Raw genomic sequence first — 18,373 nt, forward strand, 5'->3', positions numbered from 1 at the left:
TGGTATGTTATTTGTCGTGTGTGCTACATAAAATACACCCAACATTTGAAGGCTCGTTTTCCAATGCTTTGGATCTGCTTTTCGTTCTGCAGCAACCTTCAACAATCCTAATCATTGTTCTACACCCTAACACCCCCTGGTGGCAAACCATGTTGCATGGGCGGTTCGCAACAAATATAAATCACGTCGCTGTCAATGGGCACTGCCCTAGCGTTTTCCTGTAGACACATCATTCACAAGATTCATTAAAGCTATACTGCATACAGATTGGATGTACAAGATAATGCACATTCTGTCTTACAAGAACTAGCAACCACTCACTTTGAATTATGTACCATGGGCACTAGTTTAAAACGACCACAACACATTGGAACTATGGATGTATCTTGAGTTTAAATGAGACAGCACTGTTGACCGACTCTTTTTATTTGTCTGCACCACACCACAGCAAACTCAAATGAAGGTGATGAGGAAAATTACAAAACAAACCAGTGCGTATGATTGTTAATTACCAATAATATATTTATATGCACAACAATAACTCCTTAAAGGCGGCACCTGCTCTCACTCACACACACCTCTTTCAAAAAACAAGGCCCTTTGAAAAGGCTAAAATAGCATGGGTAAACACTACAAACACACATTCCCTTATATACACTAACCTTCTAATCCTTTTTTGGGTCAATTTTGAATTTGGTAAAAACTTGATATCCTTAATGGTTAATAAAGAAGTTGAAATATATATGTATAGATCAATTTCGACAATTTGTTCAACTCGTACATTTTTGTTACACAGTGTAACAAAAAAGAAATTGTGCAGGTGAGAGAGAATAGTGCTTCACTACACCTAAACACACACACAGTGGTGCTCCAAAATGCCTGATGGTTCTGAGTTGCCTATCCCACTCCCATGTCTTAAGGGATTTGAGGGTTCACTTTTGGGTGTCGCACTACGATGTCTATCTGGATTTCAAGATCAAACACTTTTCAGTGTGAGAAAATGTCACTGTTGTCAGGATTGTGAGGACGAGAATGTTGACTAAAATAAAGGTGAGAAACTGATGACTAGAAAGAGTACAATCCTGATCATGGTGAAACCTTGTCTCTGATCAAGAGGAATAACCTGATGGTTTGCAACCTAAAAGAAACAAACATGTAAAAAAAAAAAAGACAATCTCAAAATTAACATTGAATGAACCCAGGGCACACCCTATTTGCCATAATGAATGTCACAGATACAACATTTGCATTTGAACTGTTAATTTCATAAAACTATCTTGGAGATGACAAAAATGTTGTATAGTAGCAAATGGAAGGAACTGGATAAGACACACATGCATACTTGGGGCAATTTTTGCTGGAGTGTCCAAAAATGAATCTACAGCGAGTTTATGGGATGCAGAGACAAGTCGTGCTATTGTTTCAAGCAACCATGCCGCTCGAAAACATGTATTTTCTCCAGTGTGATTCAATGTGATAAGGTCAACACACCATGAGCAATACAAGCTATCATCAGGGGTGTGTGGGACATTGGGTGTTGAGCTTGCTTTGTCTACAATCCTGGGCCTGAAGTCACAGTGGATGAACAACTGGTTTATTTATGAGGTTGTTGTCCCTTTAAACATACATACCTAGCCAGCAGGGGAAGTACAGCATAAAGGTATTGGTGGCATGTGATGCCAGAAGCAGCTATGCTTGGAACCTGTTGGTGTACTCATGAAAACCTGGTTCCCGAAAAGTGCCAAGGAATGCGTGTGGTTTTAGACATGGTCTCAAGGGGCACATTAGCTGTGACAACTTCTTCATGTAATATAACCTGGGATTTACTGAGAATAATTTTTTTTACCATGGTGGGAACAATGCAAAAAAATAAACATGAGCAAAAGACAGACGTCCCTTCACATACCACAACACTTGTCTCTTAACAACCCAAGAAGAACAAGAATGTGGTAAGGATGAGTACTCATCACAAGGATGCTGAAGTCAACAACATCGAGGACAAGAAGCCATAATCCTGTATTATAATAAATTACAATTCGATTAGATCAATTGTGTTTTGGAATAAAAACAAAAGGTATAATGCAAATAGAATTATTGTGGGATCAAATAAATAAATAGATAAAAGGGGAATTTGACTATTTTAGATTACAAATAAGATAATAGAAAACACAGTATTGCGGATATTAATATGTGTATTATGCCTGAATTACCTGATTTATGCTAATAGACACATTGGTTCATGAATATCATAGCTGCAGCCAGTTTCCAAACATAACAGGAAGGTTAAACACTGTCATTATAAAAACTATGTACATGAAGTGCTAGTTTCCCCCAAAAGAGAGCTTGATATGAAGGTGGTACAGTCAGTCATTTAGATTGGCTTTGAGCTATGTTTCTCGTCAACAGTTTAAGAATGAGATGTGCTTGTGATTTACAATACATCTGTTGATTTTTAAGTGTCTTCACTTTAAATCTTCACCTTCCTAATGTATGACCACCATTGCAGCTCATTTTGTTCAGACAAAAAATAAGAATCGCAACTGTCCCAGAATGAAGTATGGGCAGATTAGTGTTAAGACCATACCATCATTTAAAAGCTTACTGAATGAGTATGTGAATGGTTAGCTGTCTGAAGCATGGTTTGCTCGATTGGCTGAAACCAAGGCAGTTTGCTAGGTGTGAGAGAGGGGGTTTGAGTTAAGCTGCGAGTGGTGGTCAGAGAAAAGGGTATTAAAGGTAAGGGCTCAGTGCTCAGTCAGGCTCTCAGAGTGGTTACAGAGGGACTGGTAGAGTTCTGATGTAAGGGAATAAGCAGACAGGGCCTGCCTGAACTCCTGCAGGGGGCAGTAGACTCCACTACAGCCTGGGATCAGCTGGTCCTGGAGGGAAGGCGAAAGAGACATTAATTATGGCCACTGTTTGAGTACAGGAAAAGATTTTAATTGGAACACCCGAAATACTTATTTAGGACACCATCAGAGCGTACCTGTCCTATGTAGGAAACTTTGACAAAGGCCTCTTTTGTCTGCTGATGCTGGTGCAGCTCCAGAGTGATGTCAGCAGCGTACGGTGGCCAACGCATGTCAAAAATGCCCAGAGCCATGAGACAGGGCATCAGGGTGGTGTCGTGGGCAGAATACATGAACATCTTCCTATGAGCCAGAGAGGACAACAATGCTACTGTATATATTTCATTTGAAGGTTCATTTGATGTTGTTTTTAACAAACAGATCACATGTCTGAAATGGCTGCAATATAGATGAAAATGAAACGTTTCAAACATGGTATCGTGTACATATTTGATTGCCATGTATGTGGTGTGTGAAGTGTGTTCCCAGACGGGCGGCTGACCTGCTTGGCTCTGTCGGTGCCTTTTGGAGCTTGTCCTCCATGTTGCCCATCAAGGTGTGGAGGAGAGGACCCACACACAGCTGCAGGTTCTCCCTGGACCAGAACAAACGACAAGAACCACACCAAACTAGAAGTAAGTCCTTGTCTATCAGGCTAATTCGCATAATGATGACTCTTAGGGTCAGGGTCCAGAAACAGGTCAAGCAAAGTCTAGACTAAATGACTCTACGGCCTCACTCTCCTCTTCTGACCTCTTGCTGGGTTCATAGATATGACAGATCATGTCCACTGCTCTCTGCTCCACTGTGTTCCTCCAGGTGTGCAGGACTGGAGGGCAGGGAAGACCATGGGTCTGCTCGCACAAAGAGCAGAGAAATATAAATCCCTTTTGATTTGATCTTGTGCTGTGTTGCGTTATAACGAGTTGCGTGGTATATTATATCATGCGGGGCAGTGTTAAATGCAGTTGTTTTGAATCATGGTGCAGTGTATCATGTTGTGTGGCGCAATGCTGTGTAGTAACTGTGTTGTGGTATTAGTATCAACTGTATCACGTGGTGAAGTGTGGTAAGTTACGTCACCTCTCTGGCCACCATGTCATCTCTGATGAGGATGAAGTCCAGGCGCTGGTGAAGACCAACACCGAGGGCGCTTTGAAGCAACTGCAAGTCTGCTGCAATGTCTGGCAGTGTGGAAGACTCCGCCCAGCGATGGCTTGACACACACACACACAACCACTTAGCAGGGACAAGAGCGAATCTGAGCCAATCAAACTTCAGCTAGGATCATCCTCAGCCAATCATGCTAGTCAATCCCATCCAGTCACACACATAAACCAGTCTTAAGGCAAACTTGTTATCTTGTTACCATCCCAACGTCACCTAAAATATAACAATTGAAGTGTTAAGAGTTGAGCCAGAAGTTCTATTACTTATTGTGACCTACCCCCCCAGTAGTTTGAGCAGTTTGCAGCCATGGTAGTTAGGGTACAGGATCTCTGACTTTGAATCCGTCGTTAAGATGGGAACAGCGTCTAAAAATGTGAGGAGAGCAAAAGAAATAATGTGAGGGGAGGGGGCAACTGTTAGATAGAAACCTCAACACCCACACAGACATTTTACCATTCTGAGTCTGCTGAAACAGTCCTGCTACCAGACATTTGGCTGACTCGATAGTCCTCACAATGTTAGTAGAGCGCACACTGGCAAAGAGAAAAAGATGATAACAGACTCTATTATAAAGCAGACTGGACCAGTCAAGGGAAATTGAGATTTAGGCTTTTCCAATGCATTTGGCTTATCATGGATGTGGTCCAACTGTGGTCCAACCTCTCATAGTCTACAGTTAAGAATTATTTCCAGTATAATATATATTACATGTTTTTTTCCTTCAGTTTAAATGAATGTATTTATTTTAAGTTTAGTAAACTGTCCTTGTGTCGACATTTGATTGAGATCCATGAGTTACTTACTAGACCTCAGACGAACTGAAGGATGAGGAGAGAAAGGGTGTGTCCTGGATGTACTTCTTCCTCAGTCGCTGACCCAACTCATACAGCTGCTGCATACCTACTGTTGTCAACTGGCCGGGGAAGGTACCGCCCTGCAGAAAGGAACAGCGTCAGGGTTCTGTGTTTAACCGGACCGAACAAGTGAAACATCAAGACCTGGTAACCTGGTTAGAGATGAACTCTGATTGAGTCTCTAATGATGAATCTTCCCTGACACAACTGGAATAAATGTTGGTTTGAGGAACTATTTGTTTAGGAATTGGAGTTGCTGTCTAGATAGTCATTGAGCTTTGAGCAGCATCACTGGTCTGACTAGGGATATTCTCATTGGATCCTGGTAGGAGTAATCAACTCAGTTCAGCACAAAAATGTTTATTACAACAGCACCACTTTAGATAGTCGTTTAAAAGTATTTTGTCTTTGTGTATCACTGTTTATAACTACTGTATACATTATACCACGGTAAAAACTGCAGAAGCATGGCACACTCACGGTCAAAATGTTGCTCCGGTAACTGTCCTCCACTGGTGCCGGTGGCCTTGGACCACCATCCAGGTCTGTCACCACGTAGCTTATCTCAGTGTGCGCTGGAGGCTCCAGGAGGTTGGGCACCCACTGAGCCTAAGGCACCCAGGTATATATGTTTTTTTTTTTAAGATACAAAAAAAAGGAATGTCAATGAATGAAATGCATGTAAATGTAGTGTACTAACTCACTTTGCTTTTTTGTTAATTACAGAGACTAATTATGTATGTGAGTAAATAATATTACTTGTCATTATAGCCTATCTGCTGGCCTCTTTCTCTGGGGTCTGTTATCCTGATGTTACAGGTGTTCTCACCTCCATGACGTCTGGAATGGACTTCAGCGGGGTTCGAGCTCCATGGCGGAACAAAACTTGCACTAGTTTCAGCTCATAAGCGGAAGCAGTAATCATACCTTCGGCGGGAGTCGAAGAAATGTCGGTATGAACAGGCTCGGGTTTCTTCTGCGACCACAGCATCGACCCAAAGGCCATGGACACTGATACTGACCCCACCACACGAGCTTTGGTCCAGAGGTTTCTCATGACTGCCCAGCAGTAAAAAGAAATAACTGGTTACACAAGCCGGTGAGCATTCTATCCATTCCACCTACTAGCTAGCCCCCTTACTATTGGCTAGCTAGCTGGTCAGCGTACAGTAAAATGTCATAAATGGTGGCTACATTCGCTGGATAGAATTTATCAATCAAGTTTGGTTTTCAAAGCCAGCTAAAATGTGTAACTTGGCGTCACTTACTTTTTAAGCTGTACGATGTGGATCCGCTACAACCAGCCGGCAAGTTCCGAGGTGTTTAACATTTGACTACCCTACCGTAAAACCCAGAATAGTTTGAAGACAGTACTGTAAAGCAGACAGGGTAATATGGCGTTTCTACATATGTAGTCTTTTCTCCTGAACTCGCGCTATAATTTTCAAGGGAAAAGACTACACGTCCCAAAATGCTCAACGTTTATCTGGACGGATTCCATTCCAGAACACTGTCTCCTCAAAATGTTACGTATTTTTCTCACCTTTACAAATATGATACGATAGTGCCTTGCCAGTAATTTTCATAGTTTACTATTAGTGTATAATTCATATTTAAACGTATCCTTCACTATAAGATATGTGCCCTATATGTACGGTTTTCATTTGCAACCAGTCTTGCCTGAAGACTACAACAAAAAAGAATTATACTGGTTCTACAGGAGCTATTTTCTATCCTTCTTGTGGGTTGCAACTATCTCCCGAGAAAAAGTCATGAAAAAACTATTTAATAATTTAAAGAAACAAACAAGCCACACGTTTACATTTATTAAACGTTTTAACAAATCACACAGTGAGGATGCGGGGAGGTATTTTATTTTATTGCAGATTTAATTGACAAAAGTATTGATAGACAGTTGATATGGTACTGTAATCTGTGAATCTGAATTTAAAGTAGTTATTATAAGCTTACGTCGAGTTGGATTGATTCTTGTCCCCAGTAGAAGGAACTGTATGATGTATCCCATTTCCCGAGTCTCATAAACCTCAGTGCAAAAGCCGTTGGCTATAAGGTATCATAGACTTGCCATACTTCTACTTTACTGTTGACACACAATTATTCAATATGAAGAGTACTTCAACAAACCAATTGATATAATAGTTCATGAATTATTACAATATGGCTTTACCACTATTCAGGTAGGTCTCAACCTGTCAAGTCTTAATACTGACAAAATAGATGGGCGTAAAATACATGTCTCCATCTAGTGGTCAAAACAGAATCTACCAGCAAACGCCAGGATTTGACAGACATCCTTCTGTTAGGCTTTGGCTTGACTGAAATGACATTTCAAATACATTTTCTGTGCAATGATTATTAGTTTTTTTACTAATAGTCTAATACTAATATTGTATTTAAAAAAAAAGTGTTTTCTATCTAAGTTGATACTCTGGAGGATAAAAACCCTGTCTTATAATCAGTGTGCCTTTAGACACTTTCTCAAAGTGCACCCGCATTCTCAAAAACGATCAGCGTCATATTTTACTGCATAGTTTATTGCATGATTCAGCGTCATAGTTTAAACTTTTATGGCATTCAGGATTTGCTTTCCACATTGCACCTGTTATTCCCGTTCCGAGAGATAAGTACTTCCTGTTTCAGATTCCCCAAAACATCGGGATCCAAACACATAGATAGCTGCTGTGGCTATTTGAAGCAGACACAATTAATAAATGATATTTTTGCAGTGACATGTCACTATTTCACTTTCAAGTTTCAAGCTGATAGCCGCATGACAACCGAGGATAACCTGTGTCATTGCATGCCACGTATCAAAGGTCCATGGTCAAAACGTATAGGATTATGGATGTTCTTCCACCCTGACTGTGTGTGTGTGCAGATGAATGCAGAGTTGACTGTAGAACTACTGTAATACTCAGAAATATCAAGAAATAAATTGTGAAATCACTTCAAGTTTTTTCCTAATTTCAACATAATTTTGATTGCATTATAGTCAACGTAAAAAATATCAAACATGTTCTTTCCTTTCCACCAAGGTCAGCCAGTTTCACATTGCTCGTAGTGTTTTGTTTTGTATGCTGCTGTTCTCTGTATCCAACCTTTTTTTGAGACACACAGACACAGATTTAACTCTCTCTTGGTAGTCTTAGACCCACACATTCTCTTCATTGTTCTGGGGTCTGTGTTGCTTTTCTGGTCCTCACATCTCCTTATATTTTTCCGGTTCCCCCAACTTTTGAGACTTGGTCCAGCAATGTTGTATCTGAAACTCTACACCACTCTTTAACCCCTCACTTCCCATCTTTCTCTCTGTCGTTCTTAGAGAGCAGACATTCTTTTTATTCCCCCAGACCTCCCATTCTCCCCCACCTATACCCCTAGATGTGCTCCTAAATGGCCAAGTCGTCAGGACGGACCCAGCTGCTCGTCCCACTGGTCTTGCTGAGACGTCGTTTGTCCTTTACATACCCAGCCTGCGATAGAGCAGGTGGAGGCGAGCAGCTCGTGGGAACCTGGTCATAGCTCATCCTCAGGAATCTCCCTTCCACCTCCACGTTTTCGTGGTGATGCTCCAGGTGGTCGAGGCTGTGATGGCGCTCAGTTGCCATGTTGGCAGAGTTTTGCTGCTGCGCCATGCGCTGGTTAAAGGGGTGAGAGGTCATCGAGGAAGCCATTGGACTCATCGCCTGTGGCGATGTCAGGCACTCGCTGAAATCAGGGGGAGGCGTGCAGGACAGGGCGGAGGCGCAGGGTGCAGAGGTGTGTTCCGTGGCATCAGGTATGGCTACGGCATTGTTGATGGCGGACTTCTGAAGGGCTCGGTTTCTCAGACACTTCCTGGCTCGCCTCCAGCCCAGGTGATAGAGCTCAATCACAGAGAGGAGCAGGGACACGCCTGCCACCACCAGCATGAAGACAATGAAGACGTTCTTCTCTGTGGGTCTGGACATGTAGCAGTTGACTGGGTTGGGACAGGGCCAGGCCTTGCAGTGATACAGTGCCCTGAGGAACACTCCATAGATCATGTACTGAATCACAATGAAGGTCACCTCCATCACCGTCCTAATGAGGATGCTGAGGATGTAGGTCTGTAACAGTGCCCCACGTAGGCGGATACGCCCCGGCACCTCCGAAGACTGCTCCTTCTGCTGGAGGTACTCCTTCTCCCCTTCAGTGTCCTCCCCATCTTGTCTCCTCTCCTCCTGCTCCTTGCGTCGGCGCTTCTCCTCTCTCCTGACCGTGTGCATGGCATGGCCCATGTATATCAACGAGGGCGTGGACACAAACACAATCTGCAGCACCCAGTAGCGGATGTGAGCGATGGGGAAGGCCCGGTCGTAGCACACGTTGGTGCAGCCAGGCTGCTGGGTGTCACACAGGAAGTCGGATTGCTCATCGCCCCAGGAGGACTCTGCGGCCGTGCCAAGGACCAGGATCCTGAAGATGAAGAGGACAGTCAGCCACACTTTCCCCACTGAGGTGGAGTGTTCCTGGACATCCTCCAGAATGTTCCCCAGGAGGCTCCAGTCCCCCATCACTGCTCACCTGGGTGACATGTAGAGAAAGGGATAAGAAGAAAGGTGGTAGAGTGGAGAAAAGTGAGGCAGAGCAGAAGAGGAAGAAAGAAGGGAAAGAAATTTGAGACCAAAGGAAAACAAGCAAAGTTATGCAGGTCCATGATGACTATATCACCCCATGACCGATGATGACAAAAAAAATGCAGCATGTGCATCTGTGTGAATGTGTATGTGGTTGGGGACATGTATAAATAGCAGCCTGTGAGATGCCTAGGGATGAGTCACCACAGCCTGAGAACCAGCCTTTTCCCATGACACACAAAAGCATGCACACAATTCTTTGGGACTGTTATGTTTACATTTTAAGGTCGTTTTAGTAAAGCGATATGGTTCAATGTTTTCGTTTTTACATCTGGCCCCTCCCTCCCTGTCCAGCTGCAAGAGATATGGGGACATGGGGCCGAAGAGAGTCAGAAACTACAGCTAATCTAATGGAGCTCTCTGACCTGAATGGGACATTCTACCACTAGCCCATAGCACTGTATGTTTGCATGCGTGTGTGCATTCACAGCAGCAACTGAGCAACTGCCTTCACTCACCATCGTAGTGTCACTAATATCATGCTTGAAAATGTGTTCTCCCTACACATTCCACCACTCTTGTCCTTTCCTCCAACCTGTGGTGAGTTGCCTCTTGACCCCATCTGAGTGAGTGCTTACTTGAGACCCAAACATGGCAGTGACAAGCTGGCTTGTGTCAGTGTGATTAGTATCTTGCACCCATCCATACACGTCTGCATGTGTGTGTGTGTGTGTGACCCAAACCTGCCGCTGACAGGCTAAGTGTCTGTAGGAGATGCCCCTATAAGGCATTCGGGCAGACAGCTTTACGGCTGTCAGAAATGCCCCCATCATCGAAGGGTTAAACTCATCTCTCACTGAGTTAGACACAGATACATGTGACACATTAGGGGAAAAGTGTCAAATCCAACATTTGAAATGTCCCAACGTTGTCTTTATAACATTAAATAAGTGTTTTAAGTAAAGCCAAAATGCTTTAAGATGAATAAACAACACATTTTCTCAACATTGCACTTACACTGCCGCACAAAGACAAAAAAGAATACAATTTAAGACAATATTAATGTAAAGAATCTGGGCGCCAAAAACCTTTGCACGGAATTGTATATGCTCTCATGATATATATACAAATGCAGGACCAATTCAAGTTATTTACCTTACCTCATCTCCCTCTGTTCATGGTCTCACTATAAAGTCTCACCAACAGGAGTTGGGTAGCCGATGCCAGTGTCTGAAGAAGACACACCAGCTCTGGCTCTATCTGATCTGTGTGTCACCCTCGCTGTTAAACGACCATGACCATGAGAGGGCTGGCTGCACCCCCCACCACCACCACCACCACTCTCTCTCTCGGTCTATGTCTCTCGTCCTTGGAATGGGTGGAAACTGAAAACTGTAGGTTAATTTGCTCACCGCGAGCTGGTGGTTGGAGAGATGGGAGGGGGGACATTTGTCAGTGTGTGTACGTTCTTGTGGGCCAGACTCATTGACTTACATGGACCTAGCTTTTCTGATTTAACTGGCAGGGACCCATGTAGGGTTGGGGATGTGGAGTGGAGCAAAGGAGTCAGAGGCAGGGTTATCACGATGGTAAGAGGTCCACATTACCACACACACCACCTTTTTACAGCGATGTCAGTAGATAGTCGAGGAATCCCTGTGCTTTAAATTACTGTATGTAGGCTCTCAGACAAGGATTGCTTGAGACGAGCTTTTGCAAACAGCAAAAAACAAAGGTAATCTGTGACTTTGTCATAGCTCTTTATTTTGTGCCTCTTACATTCCCATAGTCCCCAATGAAACTTGAGTTGCTTTTAATGAATTTTCCATTTGTTTACTTGAATTGTCAATCCCGATGTTTCGTTATTTGATAAACATCTCAAAAGCTAAACTGGTCTCTGTTCCCAGACAGAGTTGGCACACTCTGAGAAATAACAGTGTCTGACAGGGGTGTGAGGGTGGACAGGGGCATGTGGGAGAGAGGTGGGGTTTATTAGCAGGGACAATTATAAGGAAAGGGCCCAGGGTATGAGCAGTGGCACGGGGCTTAGCGGAAGCAGTAAGAGAACAGGCCTCAGGGATAGAGTAGGGACACGGTCATGGTAAGGGCATACACTTGTCACTGGAGAGGAGTTTTGACGCACAGGCAGCGGTACTTCCTTCCAAGGCTGGGGGCGAGGCAGGCAGCTTCCACCTGTAGTTGCTTCCCTCTGTCCCGATGTAGGGGGACGGAGGGTTAGAGGGCCAGAGGCTAGGCACCTTGCAAGAGGAGCCAATCCTATTCTATGCCAATTGCATGTGAAATTTGCCACTGTCATGGAGCGACAAATACTGTTCAATTTGTATGTTCTTATCAACATATTACCAGTTCCAGTTTTGTTTACTAGGGTATTAGTGGATGAGCAACATCAGTGTGTTATATAAGTAAAGGACTGAGGTAACTGATCAAGGTACAGTTTTTTGGAAGGTAGCGGAGACAGAAATGGAATAGAGAGATACTATCTTTACCTCTGTGTTTATGGATGCTGTGGTGATCCGAATTTGAATTGAACAGCCTTCCCTATATACTGAAATCCTCATACAGTGAAATGTGCTCACATACTTACTTTCTCAAATATTTGATCAAGACATTTTCACACAGTTTAAGTTTCACAGAAAAACAGCTCACTCACAATTGTCTCTCCCTATCTGCGGGGAAAAAGCAACACGGAATCAATTCAAATACTGTGGAGGAAGTCTGCCATGTTGAAAAATAAGAAAGTAATAGCCTACCCAAACAGTATACTCAGTGTGAATATAGGAAGTATGTGTTATTGTGCAGCTATGTAGGTGTGTGTGACTGTGTCTGGATGAGAGACCGTCCAGTGAAATGACCAGTAACCAGGTAACCATAAATGACAAAACATCCAGTTCCCAGCATGGTCCATGATTTCTGGAGCTTATAACTGCGTAATAACAGTGGACTTACTGTAAGGCAGCGCATCCTCTGGGAAACTCTGTGGTCTGCCTGTACACTGTCAAAGCCATCATATCTGTTTATAATATCAGTCTAATGGACACTCTGGCCTGGTGATGGGGCATTCAACATGGTAGATTAAGAACACTGGGTATTGCATACCACTGAAATATGTCACCTTGACGTTGGTCAGACAAAGTACTGGGCATTGTGTGTGTGTGAGGGAGAGAGAGTGCATGGTATTGGGAGAGCTGAGGGTCGAGCCTACCTCATATGCTAGCTGTGTATAAATAAATGAGAGAGAAATAGGGAGAGATGACAGAGAGACAGTAAATGACAACAGAGGGAAAGACGAGGGAGCGAGAGATATAGACAGTGTTTAGAGCCATGAGAGGACAGTGAGTTCAACTGAACTCTTCACTTTGACAGAAACCAGGCTTGTTAACGGACTTGTAAATGAGGAGCTCAGACCCTTGGTGAGTCTTGGTGTGAGGTAGGGGTATAAGAGATAATATAGGCATAGCCGAAGTTACATTACTACAAAGTTTTTTGAGAAAAGGGGAAGGAAAGAGAGACAAATAGGCAGAGAGATAGAAAAAGACAAGGTGACAAGTGAGAAAGAGGTACAGAGGCAGAGATAGTGGGACAAGTGAGAGGGGAAAACTGACAAATAAGTTGATGGAGAACACACAGAACATAAAGTCGTCTGCATATACGTACATTATAGGGACACCAGAGAGAGAGAGAGAGATCAGAAAAAACCCAGATAGAGACCAGCGAAGCCAGCTTGTTCAGCAGTATGAACAAGAGAACGCCAAATGTGTTGGGTGCTACAGTACCTGTGTGGAGAGACAGAGCTGATTCCTAGCTACAGCTATACTGGCCTGGGTTGGGACCTGGCCGGCTGACAAAGCCATAGGAATGACTGCAGTATGTTCCCTGCCCTCTCTCCCTGCGCAGCAATACAACAATAAATTCAATCAGGCACCCAGAGAGCTGTCCTGTCCTTTCCTCTCAGCTGAACTGCGAGAGCATTGCCTTAGAGGGCAGTCCTGTTCCTCTGCTGCTGGCCACACACACACACACCGACACACACAACTAGTCCTGTAGGTAACATCATCAGGCAAAAATATATGAGAGAATGCTAATCAACCGTGTCAATTTGATTAGGAACCAGACTACCCAACATTACCCAATGCAATCATGCCATCAGCCCTCCCGTGTTCACCCCCAACTCATGTCCATCACCCATGTCTCATTCTTTATGTCTACCTCTCTTCTTATCTCCCTCTCCTCTCTCCCACTCTTCCTCTTCACTCTCCCCTCCCCTCCCTGTTTCCTCTCAGCGGTGACAACAGGGGGCAGGGTTGATTTAAACATTGCCTCCATTAACAATATACTAATCCCACAGGCCAACTCATGCTCTTATCAAGCAATTGTTGTATTCAATCATGCCCCACTAGTAATCGATTTATTTTTCTCTTGATTGTGGTCACACAGAGGGATTGGTGCTTAACTCATCCTTGCTATCAGATGAGGACTTTGTTCAATTTATTTCTGAACAGTAAAAAAAAAAAAAACATTGCAACATTTCCCCTAACGCCTCAAATTCAACAGTATGGGAAGTTTTGAAAGCTCACTACAAGGTCAAATTATCTCTTTTATTTAAATTATCTTAAAAAAATCTAATGAATACATCTAACAACACTTCAATTCTTCTACCTCTGAACTTTCTACTCTCTATATAATTTAAAACTTTAAATGAAGTTTGACCTCCTTTTAAAATATCAGGTGTAATGGCTTTTAATCAGGAACAGGAGCAAGGGTGAAAAAGCAGGTAAGATACCAGCCAATCATTTATGAGGTATCAGAGCCAAACAGCTCATCAAGGGGTTATGGATTGAATGTGGAGGGGTTACATCTGACCAGAGAATCATTATTGATACGTTAAAAGATTTCCATAGGAGATTGTACACATCTGAACTTGTACCCAACTTTATTAACTATATCTGTTACATATCTGAAGACTTCCTCCTTGTCCCTAGACCTTAAGACTAATATGGAAGAACCTGAGACAGGAAGAGAAAACCACTGCTATATCCTCCATGCAATCAGGTACGTCACCAGGTCCCAATGTTTTTCCTTCAGTTTTATAAGACGTTTCAATCACAGCTTTCTCCTCACTTAGTTTCAGTTTTCTTGGTCTCTTTTACCGGAACTCTGCAGTACATTAGCAAATATTTTGACATTGTTCAGTAATGAGATTGGCTAATAGGAGTCACAATCTGAAGGATTTTTTCCTTTTTTAATCAACTAAGAGATGTAATCTTGATTTAGTTGGTAAGAGGTTGGCCAGTACACAGTTTTTTTTTTTTTCATTCGTTGCTTCTGCAACATAATTAATTCTCCTGGTGAAGCAATTTCTGAATGAATGCTACAAAAGCTTTTGACAGGTTTGAGTGGAATTACTTATTTTCACAATTAGATACATTTGGATTTGGACCAACTTTCCAGGGTAAAATTATTATACTTTACGCCTTCCCCTCCCTGTCCTCACAAATATTCAATACTCTAAATGATTCTGTCATCCAAATCTTGATCTGGGAACTCAACCAAGCTGTCCATTGAGTCTTCTACTCTTTATGTAGGCTATTGAGACATTAGTCATGAGCTAGGACCATTTACAATTCACTTTGACTTCCTGGGTGTGATCTATTAAGAACAAATGGCACCATGTCATGGGAAGCGACTTTAACCCGGAGTAATACACTGGCAGATTTGCAACTTCATACAGGTTGTTGAGCTATTTGTGCCACAGACACACAGACACACAAACACACACACACACACACACACACAGGGTTAGGGTTAGTCTTCCCTACTCCATTACAACCACTTGAAGAACCATGACACTTATTTCACATACTTCTACACAAATACAATTTCTAATAGTGAGCCATTTGGAAATATCTAAAGGAATTTTGTATACAACTGCAATCATACAGGAACAGTTTAGGGTTCAGGCTATGGGGTCCTATACATAAACCAACAATGAAGGATAGAAAGAGATGAGAGGAGGCTGAGCAATTTAAGACAGTCTGGTCTAGTCCCTAAAATAACTATTTAGAATAACACAACGCTGACGCTTTCCTTTAGAACTTGAACTTGCACATGAACACAGTCAGAACCACACATCCGTTTAGACATGCATATATTAAGACTTGAGATCGACAGCTGTAACCTAGTTCAGTGGTCTAGTTGATACTTTGGGGAGTTAGAGGTGACCTGGATAAATACCCCCATCACAGGGAAGGACCAAAGTTTGTATGTATGTGTGTGTGTGTGTGTGTGTGTGTGTGTGTGTGTGTGGGTGGGTGGGTGTGTGGGTTTGTGTGGGTGTGGTAGATCATCTGCCACTGACGGACAGTAATATCTCAACAGGCTGTGCAGTCATGTATCAGTCACACCATGAGCTGGTGTGGGCTATTGTTTTACAGAGGTATTACATAGGCTTCCTCAATCATGACAGGCGGCTGTTTGGTTTATCAAGTACAGTGGAAAATATGCTGTGGCTAAATTAAATGTTGGAAGTTGTTGGAAGAGTACAAGATTATGTTAGTGCTTGTTTTAAGTACTGTCTAGTTCCGTCTTGGTAAAAGGTCACTTTTCTGCTCAAAGAAAAACTCACTAATTTAATTTATAGTTTTGAAATATCTTTTAACATTTAAGGTTGTGTTGTTGTCCAGAAACTCAACGACTTTTTGTGAAATGTCTTCTTTTTAATGTACCTCATGCATGCAATTCAATTTAAAATGGTCTCATCTGACATTCCTGTCTGCTTAATAATCCTTTATATAAGACAGATCTTCAGTCCTAAATGAGATAAATAGATAAATAGAGAGCGCAGAGCAGGAGAGAATTTCGGAGGTCGTCGGAGTGCATTTGTTCTTTCAGCGGCCGGATGAGTTGGAGTACAAAATAAATATGACAAAGTATATGGAGAAGGCAGGGACAAAGAAGGAGATAATAGGAAGGCGATACAGAGGGAGAGAGAGTGAGACTGGCACGGTGGGCAGGTCAGCAGCAGAGCGGAGTGTGCCCACTTGGAATGCCAGTAGACACCCACCAGGTCCCCCAATAATTTCTCCATCCCTTGGAACCGTCAACATGCATCTCTTACACAAACAAGGCTTAGCACACACACAGACAGCAATCACCACTGTTAACTGCGTTTGAACTTGAGATTGAGAGGGTTGAGAGGGTTGAGAGGGTTGAGATTTTGTCGCTGTAAGGATAGGTGGTGACAGCTTACCTGTCTGTCTGTTGGCAGATGATCCGGATCTCCCTCACTGTGGTCAGTCTCCTCCTGTCGTCCTCTGTTTCAGAGAACTTCTCTTCTTCCTCTCCAAGCTCAGTATGTCAGGTCAGGATCTGGACTGGAGATTCCAGAGGGCCGCAGTGAGGACTTGAGGTCGGCAGGGTGGATGGAGAAAATTGGTGGTCAGATATGGTGTTGCAGTTTCTCCAGGACATCGACCAGCAGACTGATGCTGACCGGTGATGGGAAGAGAAGTTTCAAACAAGCCAAAAAGTAGAGTTTTGCAGCAGTGAAGGGTTTGTTGTAGTGAGTCGTCCTGGGACCTGAATGCTCACAGACACGGGGTGTATGGAAAGAAAAGCAGCTGCATCACATGAGAGCATTTCTCCTCTGCCCACCCCCTCCCCCTCGCCCTTCCCTCCATCCATCCCTTCCTCGTCCTCCATACCCTTCCCTTCTTCCTTCCATTCCCTTTCTCTCTTTGTCTCTCTTTTTCTCTTACTCTGTCTCTCTCTTCTCCCCCCCCCTCCCACCTCCCCTCCCCCCCGCCACACTTTTTCGGTGGGAAGCATTCCTCTGCATTGGAAGAGGAAGTGGAATTGTTTTCAGGATCAATGGGAATTCCGCTCTGGGTGAACTTACAGGGCTTTTGTAAACTCTTTGTTTCATGTTGTCATTAACTCACACTGGGTTGTAGGGCAAGTCCAGCTGTGATCTCAAAGTATGATGATCAGGCTCCCCATAATGCCTTTTAAGTAAACCCTAGTCAGGCAGAATCCCACGAGATGAAGGTAACTGGAAAAAGGTATCTGGTGTCTACTGTATGACACTGCCAAGTTACAGATGCCAGTGTGACCAGGAACACTCCTCCAGACTCTCTATGGTGACAATACCTCTTTTGGTCAAGTCCTCTTCTCTGCTTTCCTCTCCTCCTTTTTTTTCTTGAGCTAGATCCTAGGAGTCTTCTCCGTTTTCCTCCTTCTACCCAATTAATTCACCTTCTCTCTCCCCTTCCTCCAATCCCTTTCCTCCCTCCCTCTCCTTCCTCATCTCCTGTAGCCAGCACCGGCGCCTGGCCAGGCTGGTTTTCAGCCTGCAGACCTATAATGTCATTATATAATGGTCATCTTTTACGTTTCATTCCTCCTTGCTGCAGGCCTGCATTTGAACAAAGGCAGCCATTCAAACGACTGTAATTACGCATCCAGGGCACACACACACACAAACACACAAAGTCAGGCTGAATTAACGGCAGGGGTACTGTAAAATATGACATTGGACAGTCTTTACATTGTGAAAATGCTTTTCATGTTGGAAAACACAAGCATGCGCACATGTACTGTATCATTACATTCAGATAATAGAAAACACACAAACACAATAAAACACACACATGCATAATACACACCTCACAGAAACACCCAAGGGCAAAGACTGGACACTGATCTCCAAGTTATCATCTCTTTTTACTTCCCCCAATCAGAATAAAGGTGACTGCTAAGCCGCCTGGAGTTTCCGACACTCACTCTCTCCATGGACTGCTCCAGTACTCATACCTGGCCCTGATCTGAGGTGAACACTACAAAACTGTCTTTGACTAGCCTCGGT

At 43.3% G+C, this 18,373-nt stretch overlaps 2 protein-coding genes across 5 annotated transcripts; both read right to left on the bottom strand.

The window, feature by feature from the left end:
- Positions 1 to 386: 386 nt before the first annotated feature.
- On the bottom strand, positions 387 to 6,250 carry acp6 (acid phosphatase 6, lysophosphatidic). Its single transcript, XM_047047644.1, has 11 exons — positions 6,142 to 6,250; positions 5,703 to 5,932; positions 5,354 to 5,482; positions 4,823 to 4,953; positions 4,473 to 4,552; positions 4,297 to 4,384; positions 3,933 to 4,065; positions 3,603 to 3,703; positions 3,352 to 3,444; positions 2,987 to 3,152; positions 387 to 2,879 (listed from the first exon to the last, which is right to left on the bottom strand). The coding sequence occupies exons 2-11, from the start codon at positions 5,928 to 5,930 to the stop codon at positions 2,745 to 2,747; spliced, it is 1,284 nt and encodes a 427-aa protein (XP_046903600.1). The 5' UTR covers positions 5,931 to 5,932; positions 6,142 to 6,250; the 3' UTR covers positions 387 to 2,744.
- A 1,768-nt stretch (positions 6,251 to 8,018) lies between these two features.
- Positions 8,019 to 17,080, bottom strand: gja5a (gap junction protein, alpha 5a). Of its 4 annotated transcripts, none has more exons than XM_047047872.1 (2): positions 16,760 to 17,080; positions 8,019 to 9,439 (listed from the first exon to the last, which is right to left on the bottom strand). In XM_047047872.1, exon 2 carries the CDS (start codon positions 9,427 to 9,429, stop codon positions 8,284 to 8,286), a length of 1,146 nt encoding a protein of 381 aa, XP_046903828.1. In that variant the 5' UTR covers positions 9,430 to 9,439; positions 16,760 to 17,080; the 3' UTR covers positions 8,019 to 8,283. The 4 variants fall into 4 exon arrangements, with proteins under 4 accessions (XP_046903828.1, XP_046903827.1, XP_046903829.1 ...); XM_047047871.1 differs by lacking the exon at positions 16,760 to 17,080 and adding an exon at positions 10,653 to 10,856; XM_047047873.1 differs by lacking the exon at positions 16,760 to 17,080 and adding an exon at positions 10,648 to 10,856.
- Between the last annotated feature and the right edge of the window lie 1,293 nt (positions 17,081 to 18,373).

The sequence above is a fragment of the Hypomesus transpacificus genome, chromosome 23, assembly GCF_021917145.1.
Source record: "Hypomesus transpacificus isolate Combined female chromosome 23, fHypTra1, whole genome shotgun sequence".
Classification (NCBI taxonomy): Eukaryota; Metazoa; Chordata; class Actinopteri; order Osmeriformes; family Osmeridae; genus Hypomesus; species Hypomesus transpacificus.

Excerpts from the sequence above, each read along its gene's own strand:
- acp6 (XM_047047644.1), bottom strand. The coding sequence starts at position 5,930 with ATGAGAAACCTCTGGACCAAAGCTCGTGTGGTGGGGTCAGTATCAGTG. Across the intron at positions 4,954-5,353 it reads ACCGGAGCAACATTTTGACC|GGCGGTACCTTCCCCGGCCA; the intron begins GTGAGTGTGCCA and ends TCCTTTCTGCAG. Across the intron at positions 3,445-3,602 it reads ATCTATGAACCCAGCAAGAG|GGAGAACCTGCAGCTGTGTG; the intron begins GTCAGAAGAGGA and ends GTTCTGGTCCAG.
- gja5a (XM_047047872.1), bottom strand. The coding sequence starts at position 9,429 with ATGGGGGACTGGAGCCTCCTGGGGAACATTCTGGAGGATGTCCAGGAA.